The 18,495-nt window shown below is 45.9% G+C and overlaps 1 protein-coding gene across 16 annotated transcripts in view; it reads right to left on the bottom strand.

Moving 5' to 3' along the window:
* Positions 1 to 18,168, bottom strand: part of TELO2 (telomere maintenance 2) — a 43,190-nt gene extending 25,022 nt beyond the window's left edge. For 8 of the 16 annotated variants that reach the window (XR_006284214.1, XR_006284215.1, XR_006284216.1 and 5 more), the window contains exons 1-11: positions 17,445 to 17,586; positions 16,033 to 16,385; positions 14,784 to 15,061; positions 14,575 to 14,643; positions 11,298 to 11,445; positions 9,620 to 9,722; positions 8,544 to 8,612; positions 7,020 to 7,161; positions 4,601 to 4,737; positions 3,006 to 3,097; positions 1,793 to 1,900 (exon numbers count right to left, since the gene is read on the bottom strand). Coding sequence is in view for 13 of the 16 variants with exons in the window: in XM_043523728.1 (XP_043379663.1) it covers positions 1,793 to 1,900; positions 3,006 to 3,097; positions 4,601 to 4,737; positions 7,020 to 7,161; positions 8,544 to 8,612; positions 9,620 to 9,722; positions 11,298 to 11,445; positions 14,575 to 14,643; positions 14,784 to 15,061; positions 16,033 to 16,364 (1,478 nt within the window). In the remaining 3 variants the exon portion in view is untranslated. The other 8 variants (XM_043523724.1, XM_037911039.1, XM_037911040.1 and 5 more) reach the window with 5 other exon arrangements.
* Between the last annotated feature and the right edge of the window lie 327 nt (positions 18,169 to 18,495).

Genomic DNA, 18,495 nt, shown 5'->3' with positions numbered 1-18,495 from the left:
GAGGCCCTGTGCTTAGGCTAAGGCCTTTGGCTAAGCAGCAGAGACAGCCATAAGCTAGGAAGCGACCGGTCACATCCTCACATTCCAAACTAGTCACATTGAAAGAAGGTGCTATTGGGCTCTTAGGAATACAATCCTGTCCTGATAATGCCTATCACCTCCAGAGAAAGGGAAGTGCCTAGAAAATGTAAAAGGAAACAGCATCCTGTCTGGCAAGAACTCACTTATCAATACTGGGATGTGAAATCCTCACTTCTGTATTGTTTTCTCATTATAGTTCCCACTTTGCTATTGTTTGTCTGTATAATCTCTGTCTGGTTCTGTGATTGTTCCTGTCTGCTGTATAATTAATTTTGCTGGGTGTAAAGTAATTAAGGTGGTGGGATATAATTGGTTACATAATCATGTTACAATATGTTAGGATTGGTTAGTTAAATTTCAGGAAAATGATTGGTTAAGGTATAGCTAAGCAGAACTCAAGTTTTACTATATAATCTGTAGTCAATGAGGAAGTGAGGGGGCGTGGGTGGCTGGGTGGGGGTGGGCATGGGCATGCGGGTGAGGGAGATGGCAACAGGGAATGGGGGTAAGGAAATTGGAATCATGTTTTGCTAAAGGGAGAGATGGGAACAGGGAATGGGGGTGGAGAAATTGGAATCATGTTTTGCTAAAGGGGGAAATGGGAACAGGGAATGGGAGTAAGGAAACTGGAATCCTGTTTTGCTAAGGGCAGGAATGGGAACAGGGACACAGGTGTAAGGCTCTGTGGTGTCAGAGCTGGGAAGGAGGATACTAAGGAAGGAAACTGGAATCATGCTTGCTGGAAGTTCACCCCAATAAACATCGAATTGTTTGCACCTTTGGACTTCGGGTATTGTTGCTCTCTGTTCATGCGAGAAGGACCAGGGAAGTGAGTGGGTGAAGGAATAAGCCCCCTAACATATAGCAGCTTCCATGGAAGGTTCTCAAGCACGTTACAAAGATGCAGTCACGGACTCTCACAACACCCTTGTGAACTAGACAAGCCCCAGTAGACAGAGACAGCCAGAAGGGCAAATGGCTACAGATCTCAACTAGCCAAAACAGGCAAGTGCTTCAGCTAGAGAACAACTCCCCTGACCCAACAATCTACAAGACTCAAGTAGCAAATATATTACCACCATATATGATAGACTAGAACATGTCCAGTAATAAAATGGGCAGCCTGATAAACAAACATATAAGGTCTGAAGGATGCAGTGGAATCAGGACAATCTGCAGGGCAATGGGTGTCTAAACAAGTTAAGTGAAATAAACACAAATAGCAAAACCAACAACACAGGCAGCAAAACTACAAAGTAAACCCATATCCTGGAATGCTGATCCGCACTTAGAGCCCTGCAAGGGGCCTGTCTAGAAATGTCAGGTCCAGGTCAGAAAACAACCAGTCCCACTCAGGCTTGGGTCGGCTCTCCTTCTCTGGCCCATGGGGTGGGCACTGTGGTCACTGACATACCCACTATGGCAGTGCATGGAGCCGTTGCACACAACTCCCACTGGGGCGACCTTACAGGTTTGGGGAGAATGGCTGGGTTGGGCTGGAAAATAACTTGGCCTTGGGTCTGATTTGGGTGTAAAAATTAGGCACGAGCACACCTGTATCTGCAATTACCCTTTACACACAGCCTGGTTTGCTCCCCAGTTCAGATTGTGGAGTACAGCCTCTCTCTCACACAGTCAGCTTTCAAGGACCTGTCATTTACTTTCTACCTCAAATCAGCTTTTTGCTTAGTAGTTTAGTTCTTGCACATACCTGTCGAGCTCCAAGTCAGATCCGTCCTCTGGCACTGCAGGGGCTACTGGGTATGGGTTCCCACTTGGTTTTGACACAGCTTTTGGTGTAGCAGATGAAATGTCACTCCTGCTTTTGGCAATGAAAAGGTGTCAAAGGCATAAAGTAACAAGGATCTTAAAAATCCATGATCACAAGCAGGAGACTAGATTTTCCAAGGTAACGCCCCCAATCCACACACCCACACCATCTACAGTAGGCATTGGAATCTCATTTCAGTGTGGGTTCACCTAGGATGGTCCAGCTAAGAGGAGAAAAGGCTAGAGTAGCTGTACAGGTGTGGGGAGACGGCAGACAGCATGAGCTAGTTCCCTAGTCTATCACCTGAGCTTGTTTTAGTTCCTAACAAAGATTAAGACTGTGCTAATGGACAGAACCCAAAACATTCTGGGTAAGGGCAGACACACAGTCATCTCAGGGCACAGGAAGCATTGGCCTGTGTATTCTTAAGAGCTATGAAAACCATGAACAAATCAGGAGGCACCATTCAGTAGTGGTTAATGTACAAGACAGAGTCAGGACATCTGAGCTCTTCATACAGCTCTAACAGCAATTTGCCATGTAGCCTTGGGCATATCACTTTCACCTCTCCACTTCTCAGTCACTATTTCTACCTCATAGTAACATTGGGAAGCATCACTCACTAACCTCTGTAAAGTGCTCTGAGATCTTCAGACAGCAAATGCCATGGAAGGTCAGAGTATAGACATAAGTTAATGCTATATTTCAGTTAGCAATGGACAGGCTGTGGACACATAGCTCCCAGTCTACTCTGAGGTACCCAAGATTCCCCAGACCATTTAGATCATTTCAGGGGCACACAGAGTTACAAGAATCCCAAGGAAATGCAGCCATCAGACACACAATTCTAAAACATGCTTCCATTTGACCTTTGAACTAGAAACATGCTGGCTGCAGAGAGATAGCCAACTGTAATGCAGAGCACGGTGAAGATTACAGCAATTTACACCTTAGTGGATTCTAACAAATACAGACTTCCTGCCTGCAGAGCTGGGATTGTCTGTCTGGAGTTTACCATCCACCAATGTGGAAGGATTATAGTGTCAGAGGTAGGCCCTGACTTTATAACCTTTACTAAGAATGATTTGCCTGGTATCGATGCTCACTATATTTTCACACTAGGCAGATATATGCCTATGAGTGGCAATCTCACCCAGCATTTGGCAGGTCAGTGACAGGGAGTTGTTGTGATGCTGTCTGCTTCAGGAGAGACTTTAGCTCTCTGGTTTCATCATCATCTTCATACTAGATATGCAAAATAGAAGTTACTATATGCAGAGGAGGCTTGTATGTGAATTAAATACAATAAATCTGCAGCAGTTGAAGGCTATGGGAGCTCAGCACCTCTCAGAATTAGGCCTTAGTTTTTAAACAGTGAAGGATTAAATGATAAATGCATGCGGAGATTTGCAATCTCAGCCATATGCACCTTTCACACTGGACTCAGGATATACAAGTTATTGCTTGGTCAGACTTGGTCTCAGGGTTATTTATAATCTATAAAGCATTTAACAGACCTGAAGTCACAATGCAGCACTACAGCTGATGCTGTGCAAACAACACTTAGCTGTGTGGCTTAATTCCCATTGAAATGAATGGGAATTGTGTGACTAAATCCCCTACTCAGTCTTGAAAAATCACAACCACCAGTGACTTTACACACACCCCTCTTTTTTTTTTTTTTTTTTCCCCTTTTTTAGATTCATAGATATTAAGGTCAGAAGAGACCATTATGATCATCTAGTCTGACCTCCTGCACAATGCAGGCCACAGAATCTCACCCACCCACTCCTGTGATAAACCTCTCACCTATGTCTGAGCTATTGAAGTCCTCAAATCGTTTAAAGACTTCAAGGAACATAGAATCCTCCAGCAAGTGACCTGTGCCCCATGCTACAGAGGAAGGCGAAAAACCTCCAGGGCCTCTTCCAATCTGCCCTGGAGGAAAATTCCTTCCCGACTCCAAATATGGCGATCAGCTAAACCCTGAGCACATGGGCAAGATTCACCAGCCAGATACCCAGGAAAGAATTCTCTGTAGTAACTCAGATCCCACCCCATCTAACATCCCATCACAGGCCATTGGGCCTATTTACCATGAATATTTAAAGATCAATTAATTGCCAAAATCATGTAATCCCATCATACCATCTCCTCCATAAACTTATTGAGTTTAATCTTAAAACCAGATAGGTCTCTTGCCCCCACTGCTTCCCTTGGAAGGCTATTCCAAAACTTCACTCCTCTGATGGTTAGAAACCTTCATCTAATTTCAAATCTCAACTTCCCTTCTGGATGTTCACCCCAGTTTTAAGACTCTAATCAACTCCCACTGAAGGGGATTTCAATGGGACACCACCCATTGATCAGGTGCTGCATGATATGGAAATCTAGCAGTAGTTTTAATTTTGGAGCTTGCCATCCTAAACCCTGTTGTCATGTCAGAGTTCTCTTGGCCTCTGCCTCACTGTGACCAAATCCTCCTGAGGTGTGTGCTCTCTCTCTCTCACCACACCCCCATACATCTCTCATCTTGCACCTGCCCACATCCTCTATGCTGCCTTTGCATCTTTTCAATGCAATTCCATTTTGCAAATTGATATCCCCTCATTCTGAGAGGTATTGGTGCTCCTCTTCCCTTCCAGAGAGTAGGGGTCAGCAATGACAGCAGCAACACAACCATCTGCTTTAAAGGGGACATTTCTCCCCATCCCTGCACAGCAGAGACAGACATCACTATAATCTCACCTGGAATTTCAGACTGGGCCCATCTGCAGTTATTCTGGAACTGATGCTTTCTGCCACGATCATTCCCAGACGCCGAACCCGTGGCAAGTTGCTGTCCAGGTGGCATTTCATCCCTCCCATCATGCTGGTGAGAAGCTCTGAAAGGACAAGCAGCACATGGCAGAGTGAACACAGCATCCCTGGCTATGGCAGCTCCCCGATAGCACACCCAGCTGAGAGCCCAAATCTTTAGCTACACAGCTCCAACCACAGGCAGAAAGACAGACAAAGGGTCAGGGGTGGAGGCTGACACAGATTCTATACAGCAATTCTCTTTCTGCAGAGTTGTTTTCTTTCCCCATCATGTCAGGAAGGCATGCAGCAGGGCTAGGTTTTGAAGCCAAACACAATGGTACAAACACATCACACATCCTAGAACATTTGTTTTAATAAAACAGTTTACCAAAATACCAAAAAAGAGTGTTAGGCCAAGTTAATCCCAGGTATAAATCCAATGGCTTCAAAACTGCTGTGACAGATGAAATGGGCTGACTGTGTTATTATGGAAATTGCGTCCATTTCGATTGGTGCAGCAACCTGGAACTCACACAGGGAGGATTACTTTTCACCATGTGCCTGAGCTATGACAGGTAATTAATTTCTGAACCCATTGTTCAGAGTGGCAGCTGTCTTTCATCTCTCCAGATAGATTCTGACTGCTGACAGGTTGACCGTTATTCACCAATAAAAGCGGACATCTCTCTAACATCAGCCAGTGAGAAATCTGATCATTCATTAACACACCATAGTTAGTATCTATACAAGGCCAGGCTTTAAAAGAAGGATCTTGGGTTGGCTGGAATGAAATAAACTTGTTTTCTAATAAATAATAATAAATAGGATTTATGTTTTCAAAGCACTGCATGAAAGTTAATTCACCCTCTCAAGAGCCCCTTGGGTGGTAGGTGAATTATCATTTATTATTTGTATCGTGGTAGCACCAGAAGCCCTAGTCCTGAACCCAGACCCCTTTATGCTGGGCGCTGTTCAGACACAGAGTGAAAAAATGGTCCCTGCGATCAGACAAGAGATAACAGGTTGATACAGACAGATAGCCGGGGAGCACAAGCAAACAACGAGAGAGACCAGTCAGCATGATAGGCAGTGGTCTCAGCACACCAGCAGCCTGACTGTTGTCAGTAACTGTCTATGTAATTTTGTTACTTAACAAATATTAATGTAATCTGCAAAGAGGGATCAGAGAGGACTTATCCAAAGTCACATAGTAAGTGTAAGGGCTGGGAACAGAACCCAGGAGTGTTTGACAGCACTATTGCTGCAACAGGTCTCCAGGAGTTCTTTCAGCACCTGGTTCTGAACTGCCAGTGTCTGCTTTAACCATTAGGAAGCACTCCTTATCCTAAGCCAGACAGAACATAGCATGCTGAAGAGCAGCACAATGAAGAGCTCTTTCTCTGCCATACATACATCTAACAGGCTGAATGAGTTAATCTACATCAGTCACTGGGTTTAACAAAACATGAGTCATCATACTAGTAGAATCACACAATCAAGGTTTCCCACTCTAAAACAGATTATCTCCCTTTTGCCTTGCCATTATTCTATGATTATGTTCTATATTTCCACGCCCCCATAACCCATATCTGAATTAAACCAGAGTAGATTATGGTTCAGGAGAAGGACAACAGTCCTGGCTAAGACTGAAGAGTGGGAGTCTGAAGGCCTGAGTTCCATTTCTTACAGCAGATCCTCTCTCTAGGACCTTGAGAGACAGGAAGGATGTGATGTGCCCAACTGCTCCTTCTCAAAAATCTATGCACCCTACCTCATCACAGAAATGTTCTGAAGATTAACCAATCAATGATTCAAAATGCTATGAGGTCCTCAAAAGAAGGTGCTACAGATGTTCCTATTGCTAGTCAGCATCTCTGATACTGAACTTTCATACTGGTGTTAATAAATAATCTCATTTTTTCAGCAAGGCAGGAGCCTTCCTTAGCCTCCATAGAGTCCAAATCCAAAGCTTTGTTTCAAAATCATCCTGCACTATAAATACTCATATCCCAGCACGATTTTCATGATTTTCCAGACTTCAGAATTTGTGGCTTTCAGTTATTGGGAGATTAAGATAAGGTTCCAAAGTGAAAAATGCACTGAGGAGAAACTGGTGAGGCCCTGATCCTCTAGACACTTACACACATAAGCAGCAGCACTCACATGAATAGCCTCACTGAATTCAGTGGGAGTACTCAAATGATCAGAGCTTGGGTATGTGTTTGCAGGATCAGGCCTGCAGGATGTGGAGACAATGGTTATGAGTAGGGGCTTCAAGGACAGAGGGCTAAAGAGGGGAAAATTTAGAATACAATGGAGGGAAGGAGACCTCTTTGTTCTTTCCACTCCTTCCCTCCTCCCTCACCTTGTCCGTTGCTCTCTATTTCAGGCTCCTTCAGGTGGGAGAGGCAGATCAGGATGGCCTTGCTAACATACAGTTGTTGCTCAACTGGAGAGTGTTTCACAGCACTGCTGCTGCCCCAGGTCTCCAGGAGTTCTTTCAGCACCTGGTTCATAAGTTTACAGCATTAGCTAGATGGAGTGGGTCTGTGCTGCATCGGAAAGTCACTCTCTCACAAACACACACCACACCCTTAACCAGCCAGATGGCCTAAGGACTATTCTACCCTTCACTCAGCATAATCAGTCCCTGTAAAGTGTGATGGCCTCTTGCCTAGGTGTAGGGCTCCAGCTCTCCATTGAGAGAATTTTTGTGGCAAGGGTCCTGAATTCCATGGCACCCTGGTGCCACTGGCTGGAAATTCCATGTCAGCTCTGGCTAAATTAAATAATGGAGGTTTTAAATTCAATAGGACAATGACTAATGCAGTCAGTGAAGAAAGCCTGGGGTTATCGATTTTTACATTACATTCTATTTATTTTATGCTTACCCCAAAAGAACTCCCAGTGTGCTGAGACTTTTGAGCTGTATGGAGGCGAAGCGTCCCCTCCCCTTTGTGTACAGGGCAGAGGCGACTTAAAATTTTTGGCAGGGAAAGGAACTTTAACAACTAGCTCCCTAAACTAGTAACCAGCAGCCTCTCTGCTACCTGCATTCTCCATCAAACACACAGGACTGATCTCTGATACCCAACCTCTGAACATTCCAGTCATAGCTCAATTGAGGTCAGGCCATCATCGACACTGCTATATATTAACTGACCAAAATCACAGTTATGCGCTTCCGTGAAAAGAAGGAAGTGGAACAAAACAGTCTAAGAGATACAACAGTTACAAAAGGGCAAAACCAGTCCCCCTACATCACAGTAGAATCTCTCTGGATGAGAGTAACCAGACATAGCTCCATTCAGAGCCATTCACCAGTGCTTCATGTGGTGATCAAGAATATTTTAAAGCAGTAAGAGGTACTCCTTCACCACAGAATAGTAGCTCACTGCCTCCCCTGTGTTGGCTAAAATTCTCTTAATGGATTGTCACTGTCTGAAGGAAAACATTTTAAAAAAACTTAAATCATAGAACTGGAAGGGACCTCAAGTGGTCATCTAGCCCACTCCCCTGCACTCAAGACAGGACTAAGTATTATCTAAACCACCCCTTACAGGCGTTTGTCCAACCTGCTCTTAAAAATCCCCAATGATGGAGATTCCACAACCTCCCTAGGCAATTTATTCCAGTGCTTAACCACTCTGACAGTTAGACAGAATGACAGTGATTCCTATGAAGAGGACTTCTCTGCTATACTTTAATGAGGCTAGCAGCTCTGTCCAGGACTACCATGGGGGCATTCTTTATCACCCCATTCACACAGGTGACCCTCATTATCAGCTTCATCAAACAGCACTGAAGCATCACAGATACTGGGACAAAATGAGGGTTCAGGAGTAAAAATTCCAACCTAAATATATATCACTGAAAGTACCTAACTTACTTTGATCAATAAGGAACGTCGAAGGCTGTCTAGGGCCAGGTATCCAAGGAGATTCTGCAGCATTGCAGTCTACAATGAAAACAATAGGATTAGTTATACTGAGCAGAAAGTTACTAATCAGCAAGGACTTTACACACTCACTCTCTCTCCCGATCCACCCCCCCATTCTGAGTGATTTGATCAGAATGTTCAGGGACCAAAGATTGTGCAGAGTTTATGCAAACCCACATCACTCTTAGGAAAGTTAGAGCATATTACTGTGCCTGGGTATTTCAGTGCTCAAATTATTTCAGATCACACGGTTTCAGTGATGTCTACGCCACACAAGAGAGGGTTCCCACTAGTAAAAACCCCACTGAACCAACCCCTGCACAGCAAGTCTTATTTAAAATATTGCTCCTACTATTAAACGAAAGAAACATGTGAAGTCAGGGAACCTTGTCCTTCCCTTTGCTGAAGTCTTGTGCCTCTCTCCCACCCACAATCTAGTTAATGCTCAAGATGCTCCAGAACATAAGGCAGAGCACAATCTTCACATGGGCTCTAGTGCTCACCCACTGCCCTGTTTCACTTCCACATCATTTCTCTCCAACATCTGAGGATACAGATAATTCCAAATCAAACTCGGAACTCTTCCAGTGCACTCCTCCTCCCTGTCCTCTTTGGGGGGTTAGGTCACACATGCTCCCAGCCTCTCCCCCTCGATTCTAGATGGGATCAGGGCCTCTACCTCCCCAGACTGCTGATGTCACATGCAAATGCTCCCTTGGTTCCTAGGAGGAAAGGTGACAACACTGCTGGTCACCACAGATTGACTTACAAGGCAGAATACAAACCTAGTGTCTCGAAAGGGACCACCTGGTCTGCCTTACTGGACAGGGAGAAGTTACAGAAATCTTCAGCTGAGGTCCAAGTATATGTGAGGAGTAGGGAATCTGGGGAAAGGCTTCAGAATAAATCCCACAACCAGAGACCTGGAGCTTACCTGGACAAGAGTTCAGCACTTTGAAAAATGTTGGCCTTCCTAACAGCTAGGATGGCTTACATTCCCCATACTGACACAGCAGAGCCCTTACCGCGTAGCTGTACTGCAGGAGTAGCAGCTTCTGGGTCACCACAAATTGAGCTTTCTTGTTTTTCAGAACCAGATTCCCCAGTAATCGAGACAAGACATCCGCCCTAGCAAGACAGGTCAGCAGCAAACTATCAGGGATCCATTTATCTGAACTGCTTCAGGCTGATTTCAATCTTATCATGATTGTATAAGTGGCTGCCCATTTGCAATATAATCAAAAGTCGTAGATCAGTCGAACAGCCTTCCACATGGTAGCACTGCATGGAAGGCTGTTTTGACAACTACAGAAGTGATTAATAAGGCAAAAAGATCCAGTGCTGTTTGAAATGGTGTCGAAGGATTAGCAGTAAAGGAATCCCCAGCTATTCCAGTCCCAACCTTTCCCAGGAAGTGGCACCATGTAAAATGATGGCGCACAGGCTGAGAACCTTCAAGAAATAACGTATAGGTGTTTATACACCTGAGGGAATTATGCACCAAAAAATTAAAAATTATCCGCACAATATTTTAAAATTCTGCAAATTTTTTCTCCTCAATAACTAAATGTGGCTCCAGAATGGCAGTGGGGAGCACAGATTACTGGCTGCAGGGAGATCACCCTGAAGCCCACACCTCCTCCAATACAGGGACTCGGCAGTGAGGCTGCACCTGACCCTGACACAGTGCAAGGGCTGGGCCTGCACCAGAAACACCCCAGGGCCCTACCCCCTGTGCCCAGCGCACCAGGTGTGGCTGGGCAGGCTCAGCCCAACCAGATCCAAGTGTGGAGGGATGCAGGTGTGCGGTGAGAGGTTTCTGTGTGGGGCAGTCTGGGTGCAGGTAAGCTCAGTGGGATATCTGGATGCACAGGGACTCGTGGGGTGCAGGGGGCAATGGGACTCTGCAGGGGATCCAGGTGATGGTGGTTGGGCTCAGTGGGGAGGTCTGGGTGTGGCGAGATGGGACTGGGGGGAGAGGGGGTCCAGCTGGTTGGGGCTCAGTGGGGTGGGGGTCTGAGGGGCTTGTCGGATGGGTCCAGGTGTAGGGGAGTAGGGCTTGTCAGGGTGAGGGTTCGATGGGCCTGCTTAATGGGGGATCCCCAGCTGCTGCCGAGGGGACGCCACATGCCAGGCTCCTGCTTCCCCCCCGCGCTTCCCCATTCCCTTTTCTTCTCCATCCCCCTCCCCTCACTCCCGCATTCCCCTCCTTCTCCCCTATTCCACCCCCCCTTCCTTCCCCACTGCCTCTTCTCCCCACCCCCCTTACACAGCCCCACCACAGGCACTCACTGTTCCACAGAAAATGGAAAGGGTCCCAGCACACAGAAGAGGAGCACAACTAGCACTAGGACCCAGGAGGCTGTGTTCTGCTGCAGAGTCAGCGGAGCCCCAGACGCAGCCTCCGAGCTGGGCAGCTCTGCATTTCCAGAAATGGGGGTGGGGGCAGTGGCATGTAACCCCGTGTGCCCTCCAGGCCTCACCTCTGTTTGGGGAGCAATCCCCCCCGAAAAAAACTGCATACATGGTCGCCCCCTACCCCTCCCCAGCTTCCCTTTGCTTCCCTGCTGTTTTCTGCGGGGAAAAGCAGGAAATCTGCGGAGAGGCTGTTTTCTGCGGGCGCACAGTTCCGCAGAATCCCCCCAGGAGTAAGGTGTAGCTAGAACAACTACTTCCCTCTCCCCACAAATCTTGATTTCTTACCCTGGTGCTTTCTGAACAAAGCCACAAACCACTGCTTCCATCCAACGATCTGGCACACACTCGACCAGTCGCCAGCACATCCTCTGCCAGATGCAGTCCACCTTGGTGAGATCCATTAGGCGTGGTACCAACATATTCAGAATTTCTTCTGTATTGGGACAGAACAAAAGGAAGCTCACTGATTGGAGGGAGCTGGGGCAATAGCCCACTGCATAATCCATATAGATGGTTTGCAAAAATCAAGCTGCTTACAAAGAGATAAACATGAAGACAATGCCCTTTCCAACACAAGTTTGCCCACAATGATTCAGCACCTACAACACACAATTCTTTTCATAGGCATGCCCTGCCTGCAGGTTCACCTGGGCTTTTACTTGTAGCCCTAGTAGCTGTGACACAGGCAGACCAGGTGTCAGGTCATGCCAAGGCACGTAGGTATCCACTGAACACTGACAAATACATAGCTGGAACCAGTCTGGTTCACCTGTGTGTTAGTATTGTTCAAATACGTATTAGAATTATAAGAATGTGTTTAGTGTGGTATGCTTATAAGAAGCATACAGGATTTTCTTTAGGGGAAAAGGCAATATGCCATGTGTACTGAAGATACAACAATTAGCATATGCATTTAATTACACCACACAGACATACACACAGTTTTGCCAGTGAAAGGGACTTTAAAAAAGCTAAAGCAAATAGCAAAATAAAAGCGTATAAAAAATTATGTTAAAACGTGTGCGAAATTGTGTGCGGTACGCTCAGGACAAGGCTCGTCCTCTGCATTGACAACCCATGATGCACCAACGAAGGCTTGGGCCGTGGCACAGAGTTCAAATTAATTTTATTAATAAATTGCCAAGAAGTAAGGAAGGATTCCAATATTTATTAGTAGTAATTAATTCCTTTTCAAAATGGTGAAGTCATTTCCTACTAAAAATAATAGCAGCAGGGTAGTGGCCAAAGTTTTTTAATAAAGTAATATATAAATATGGTACCCCCAAAATAATAAATTCTAATAATAAAGGAGCCTTTGTTAAAAAAAAAAACAAACAAACAAACAACAACTTTACAATAATAATACAAGACTTGGAAATTAAACAAAAGCTCCATATACCATACCGGCCTCAGTCCAAGGCACTATTAAAAAAATCACACACTCACAAATTAATGTGGGTAGTTTAGCATCACTAAAACATAAAATGTTTTGGGTAATATCTAAAAATGTTCAAATATTAACGCATAAAAAACAATAAAAAGGTCCTTGTTTAACACCTACAATATAAATGAATGCAATATGTTTCCAGCATGGTTAAGCCTAATTTGTTATTAAGTAAAATTATTGTTAAAATTGCTCACCAACAATCTGTAAAAACAAAAATATAAAAAATAAGCCCACTCCCAAGATTAACCACAGGATCCTTTTGGCTACACGAGTTATAGGTCTGTGGGCTAAAAAAAAATTATTGAATACCCAAGGGTGTACAAAATGAAGCCTCAAAAATGGGTGTTCTTGTCCCTACCTGTCACCACAAAACCATGTAGCAAAAATACATCACTGGGGGGACAAACTAGAGAAAGTGACACATGTACAACGGACAATGTGTATGTATTACATCCTGAGAAACAGTATTTTGGGAAAATACAAGTATCAGCCAACCCCCAGTAAATAAATGTAGATATAATGCCCAGGTATTATATACTAGCAATCACACATACTATTTATCAAAAACAAAAAAAAGCACAGAGCACTGTAACCGCCACCCCGGTTAATTTCTCTCTTACCCTTGGCCTAAATTGGCACGATCTAATTAATCGCCTAAAGGTAACTCGCCTAAAGGTAACTCAGTTTTTACAACAGACACAGAGAAATATAGGAAAGTGTGTCATTCAAATATGTCATGCAAATAAAAACATGCTAAAACTTGCTAGGTCTTAACAAAGAAAAACCAAAAGAAACCTAAAAGCTTATCACTGGTACGAGGTTTTAACAGGCTGGTCCCCAACTTTTAAAGGCATATCATCTATTATGTTTCACCCATTACTATCTGTGTTAATATTGTCCCGTGTTTGCTTGCTAAAAATGTGTTATATGTGCTGTTAAATAAAAAAAAAAGTTTGTTAAATTACAACCACAAGCTCAAATTGTCTCTCAATATATTGCTATAAAATAATTGTATAAAATATGACCCACTCAAGAATTGTTCTTGAGGGTCCAAAAGGGGGACATATAGTAGTAAAATTTTATGTTTGTATTTTGTATAATTTAAAATAAAAAATAATAATATCGCATGTATTAAATGTACTGGTGTATGATTTAATCATATCCTGCCAGCCACCCTTTTTGAATAGCAGAAAGGAATGGCCTAATGGCCCATTTGGAAAAAAATGCATCAGCAGGAATCTGTGTCTGGGCTGATTCCAAGACAGTAACAGACATTTTAAGATCACTACTTGGTTGTAGGTTTAGCATTTTTAAATAAGTAAAAAGAGGCCATTGTTTTCTTGTGCACTGCAACTTGATGTTTCTGTTTAAAGTGTTCTCTGTAAATTAATTCTGTTTTGTGTGTAAATAAAAAATATATGTGCAAAAAAATAAGTGTAAAGGCCATCACTGAGCCAAATGTACAAAAAGAAACCAAAACCCAGAAACAAACGCAAGAACACCAAAAGGCTGCAACATGCCCCTATAAAAATATATTTAAAAAACCACCCCAAATCAACAACTCTAAAAACAAAACAGGCACCTATCAACAGGGACAAAATAGCTGCAATAAAAAAAAAAAAAATTAAAAAAAACAAGCACTCAAACAGTTAATTACAGCATAATGGTGCAAAATTCATTAGTCCCTTCACCTGCTCTAAAATGCTAAGTGAAACCAAAATGAAAGCTCATCACATGCACAGCCTGTTATCTAGGGGCTGTGGTTTTTAACTCACTGGTGTTTGCAATGCATTTTCAGAACATCAGATAGAAGGCACTAGGGTATAATACCCAGGACAGCAGGGCTCCTGGAAGACTAGCATTCTCATTGACTCTTGGGAGAACAAGAATGGAACGCACTCAGATCAGCCGGGGGGGCGGCTGTAACAGACACACAGTTGGGATGCCTCAGAAAGGAGAGCAGGCCATGTCTACAAACTGTAAGCAACATCCAGGCCACAAATAAATCTACCCTGAACCTCCCTCTTTTACTGACCACCCTATTACAACCACTGTTCCTTGTTGACGTAATTCTATCATATCCTTTAGCCCAAAACCATGTTACAAGGCACTCACTTTGTCTCCCATGCACGCATACCTTCCCCAGCACTTGAGACACAAAGGAGATGGAACAGTCCAAGCCACCTGTGGTAAAATGAGACACATGCTTAATGAAACACTTAGATTACCAGCCACCAACATCTTCCTGGAGACTGATTATCAGGAGACCTCCCCTTGTACTGTTTCACTCTCTCAGTGCAGCTGTAATTGGTCTGCGATCTCACCTCTCAGCGAGTCAGAGATCCTCTGCAACACCTGGATGATTTCAGTAGCCAGCAGAGGGAAATAGTTTTGTGGGAAGAATATAGGCAGGTTATTCCCCTGGAGCTTGTTGCACAAGTGGTCAGGCAGACACACAACCTTGTTGAGGAGGGTCTCTTGTAATGTGGGCAAACCAGCCTGTGCCTGCTGATGACAGACCTCCCACATCAGAGCCGACATGCCTCCCGTCTGCAGAAACTGTTCCAGGATGCTAATGACCTTCATCAGGCGAAAGCTGGGACTGGAAAGAAATAAGAGTGCCCCCCCCCCATTTTAATTAATGAGGAAGAGTACACACAAAAGAGAATCATAGAACTGGAAGGAACCTAAAGAGGTCATCTAGTCCAGTCCCCTGCACTCATGGCAGGACTAATTATCTAGACCATTCCTGACAGGTGTTTGTCTAACCTGCTATTAAAAATCTCCAATGATGGAGTGGCAATCATCCCACTTCCCGCTGTGATCCCATCAACTCACACATAGTGCCACAATGCACCAGAATGTAATTTAAGATTAGCAGTGAAATAACACTGTATCCCTACAGCTCTTTCTGCCTGTGACTCTCACTGCACTTTACACGCGTTAGCAAATTCAGCCTCACTACCCCCATGGGAGGTGGGGAAATATCATCATTTTCCCATCTGCAAAACAGTGAAAAATGAAGCACCCAGAGCTGAAGTGACCCTCTCAAAGCAACACAGTGAGTCAGTGGCAGAGCCAGGAATAGAAGCCAGGTCTCCTGGGTCCCATCCCTGTGTTTTAACCACATTAAAATCTTTCTACCAATGTAGTTATGTGCCTTCTACCCTTGGGCCCTGAATCATGACCAGAATGCCAAAGCCAGGAATCATCAGGCCCATCTTTACATTCCCCTTTTATGCTTTGATGTGTAAAGGCCTCTCTATCCCGCAATTACAGCTGAACCTGGGGATTTGATTACAACACACTCATTCTTTCACATCATTACAACAATTGCAATGTGCAGTATAGGCAGGCCAGTGCCCATACGCAACACCCAGATTAAAGCATTGGAAGTGACCACAAAGTTAGCATGATTCATGGACAAGGCTACAAATAGACAGGTCTTTTCTGCACTAAACTGAAGCCATGTTTACCAGATCATCTGACTAGGTTGGAATTGTAGTGCGAAGGGGCCATCACATGTTTACATGCTTTTAGTGCTAACAAATATGGGGCTGAAGCCAGGCTTACCCAGTAGAAATGATGGAGTCCAGCAGAACCAGAAAGGCTTGGTCAGCTGGCCCGTCCAAGAAAAAGCTATCCCATAATTCCTTCTGCTGATCAGAGGTAAGAAGTTCTATCCATTCTGGACTCAGGTTACTGACAAGACTTCGCAAAAAGGCAGAAAAATGCACACGGGTAAATTCTTCCCTGTCCTTCAGGGGGGCTTGGTTTTCAGTTCCACCTAGGTAGCACTTAATTGTGCCAAGCGCCTCTGAGATCTGGACTCCATTCCTGGAAGAGGAAAGGATGTTGATAGCTTCTCGTACCGCACGTCCAACTTCAAAGGGCTCAGGATCCATCCGGTAAAGTCACTTCTGGAACTGATCAAACAAAGGGGAAAATGAAGCAGAGAAAGATGGTGCCCAGACACCTGGCTACTGCAATCTCTCTGAAAGGGCATTCTGTTTAGGCTGCAGATGAGATGAGTCTTATAGTCTCAGCCCAGCCACTAGTGGGTGTTTCTCCACATCACAAAACTCCCACATAAACTAGCAGGCCTCTGCCCAGCACTGGAGGATTATTAGTTAATTATTATCATAATTTATTTGTATTGCAGTAGCACTTCAGAGAAGAGCCATGCAAATCCAATATCCGCAGACCATTTATGTGGATTGGATGCACATGTATCCGCATAGGGCTCTACTTAAGATCCCCTGTCATGTACCAGGACCCATGATTTGACTGAGATCAGAGCCCCATGGCACTAGGTGCTGTAAACACATATGGGGCCTCAGAGTATTAGGTGTTGTTTGCACAGGAGCTGAGACATTAGGCACTGTGCATGCACACACCCAGTCTCAGGTGCTGTGCACACACACAGGGGCTGACCAAGATCTGGGCCCCAATAAGCTAGGCCTTTACACACACATGACCTCAGAACACAAAGAGTGCCCCCTCTTCCTACCCCCGACACACATCCTCAGAGTGCAGATGCCGTGGGCGTGCATGCACACACACACAGGGCCTGTGACATTGCACACGCATGCATACAGGCCCCATGGTGCCAAGTGCTGCACACACACGGGGCCCATGGTGCCAGGTGCTGCACACACACGGGGCCCCACACACGGGGCCCATGGCACTAGGTGTTGCGCACCCACACGGCCCGTGGTGCCAGGCACAGCTCACACTCAGGCACACACACAGATACGGGACCTGCGGGGCTAGGTGCTGCACATACATGCAATCAGGGACACACACGGGGCCCGCAACGCTAGATGCCGTGTGCACACACACGTGGAGGGGGGGCACGGCGTTAAGCGCTGCACACATAGGTGCACACACGGAGGCCGCGGCGCTAGGCGCTGCACACACGCGCGCGCACACACGCCGTGAGGGACGGTCCCTATCCCTGTCCCAAGCGCTCGCAGCCCGCTTGCCTCGCTCTCCAGTGGCGCCGGCCGTGATCCGCAGCGTCTCGCAGCGGGCAGGGGCGGGGCTAGCAGCACCCCCGGCCCAGCGCGAGGCTCGCGTGAGGGCGGGGCGCCGAGATGTGTCGTCCCCCCACCGCAGCCTTCCGTGACAGACTTACCCCTGCGGCCCGCGCGCTCTTCCCGCTAACACCTTCTCGCTGTCACCCAGCCTAAGATTCGCCACACCCCACCCCCAGTCCACGCGTATCGAATCTGCTGAGCCAGGGCCGAAGGCAATGCTTGAAATGTCCCCTCTTAAAGAGACAGTAACACGTGACAGCGGAGCGTCAGCTCTTCCCAGCCCGCCCCCCCACGGGCCCGTAGGTTTTCCCTCTCCCCGCGCCCATTGCTCACCCCACGTGGGGTTTCCCCCACCCCACTCGTACCCTGTGGTGTTTCCCGACCAAATCCAAGCCCCGAGAGCTTACAGAGGCGGTACTAGGAGGCTCGTTCACGGCATGTCACAGAAGCGGGGCTGGGCGGGCTGACCTTGGCCCCGGGACTGGAAAAGGCGAAGGTGTAATAGCAACGTGCAGCCTGGCCCACAGTGGGCCCCTGAGATTTCTTCATCCCCAGCAAGCAACGGTGAGGCACAGGGCAGTACCCATGGAGAAAACACGTTCAGGCCAGGGGCTGTACGTGCACATGCCTTATGCGGGTGGGTTGTATTAGTTGGGCTACATCACGTCTACCATGTGATCTGGATTGGCAGCTGCACGCTTCCCCTGTTGTCACTTGGTCAGGGCTGCAGGGAGTTCTTAGATCTCTATCGCCCAGCTGCAAAGGAGATATTCTGTTGCCTGTTCCTGCCTCATTACACTGCTTTTCTTCTTGGGCTCCTGTTCCACGCCACTGTGCCTCTTAATGCAACACCTTGGAGCAGGCCCTCACCCAGCATCAGGTGTATCTGATTCCCTCCCACATTTGCTTGTTAGACCTGAGCAACAGGACATCCCACTCTCCTAGGCAGTTAGTGGGATGTGACAACATCCCGAACGGGACTGTCCACCATACCTGT

This window comes from Chelonia mydas, chromosome 10 (genome assembly GCF_015237465.2).
Source record: "Chelonia mydas isolate rCheMyd1 chromosome 10, rCheMyd1.pri.v2, whole genome shotgun sequence".
In the NCBI taxonomy this organism is placed as follows: Eukaryota; Metazoa; Chordata; order Testudines; family Cheloniidae; genus Chelonia; species Chelonia mydas.
The sequence above is the reverse complement of the archived record's forward strand: the minus strand, read 5'-3'. Positions and strand labels throughout refer to the sequence as shown.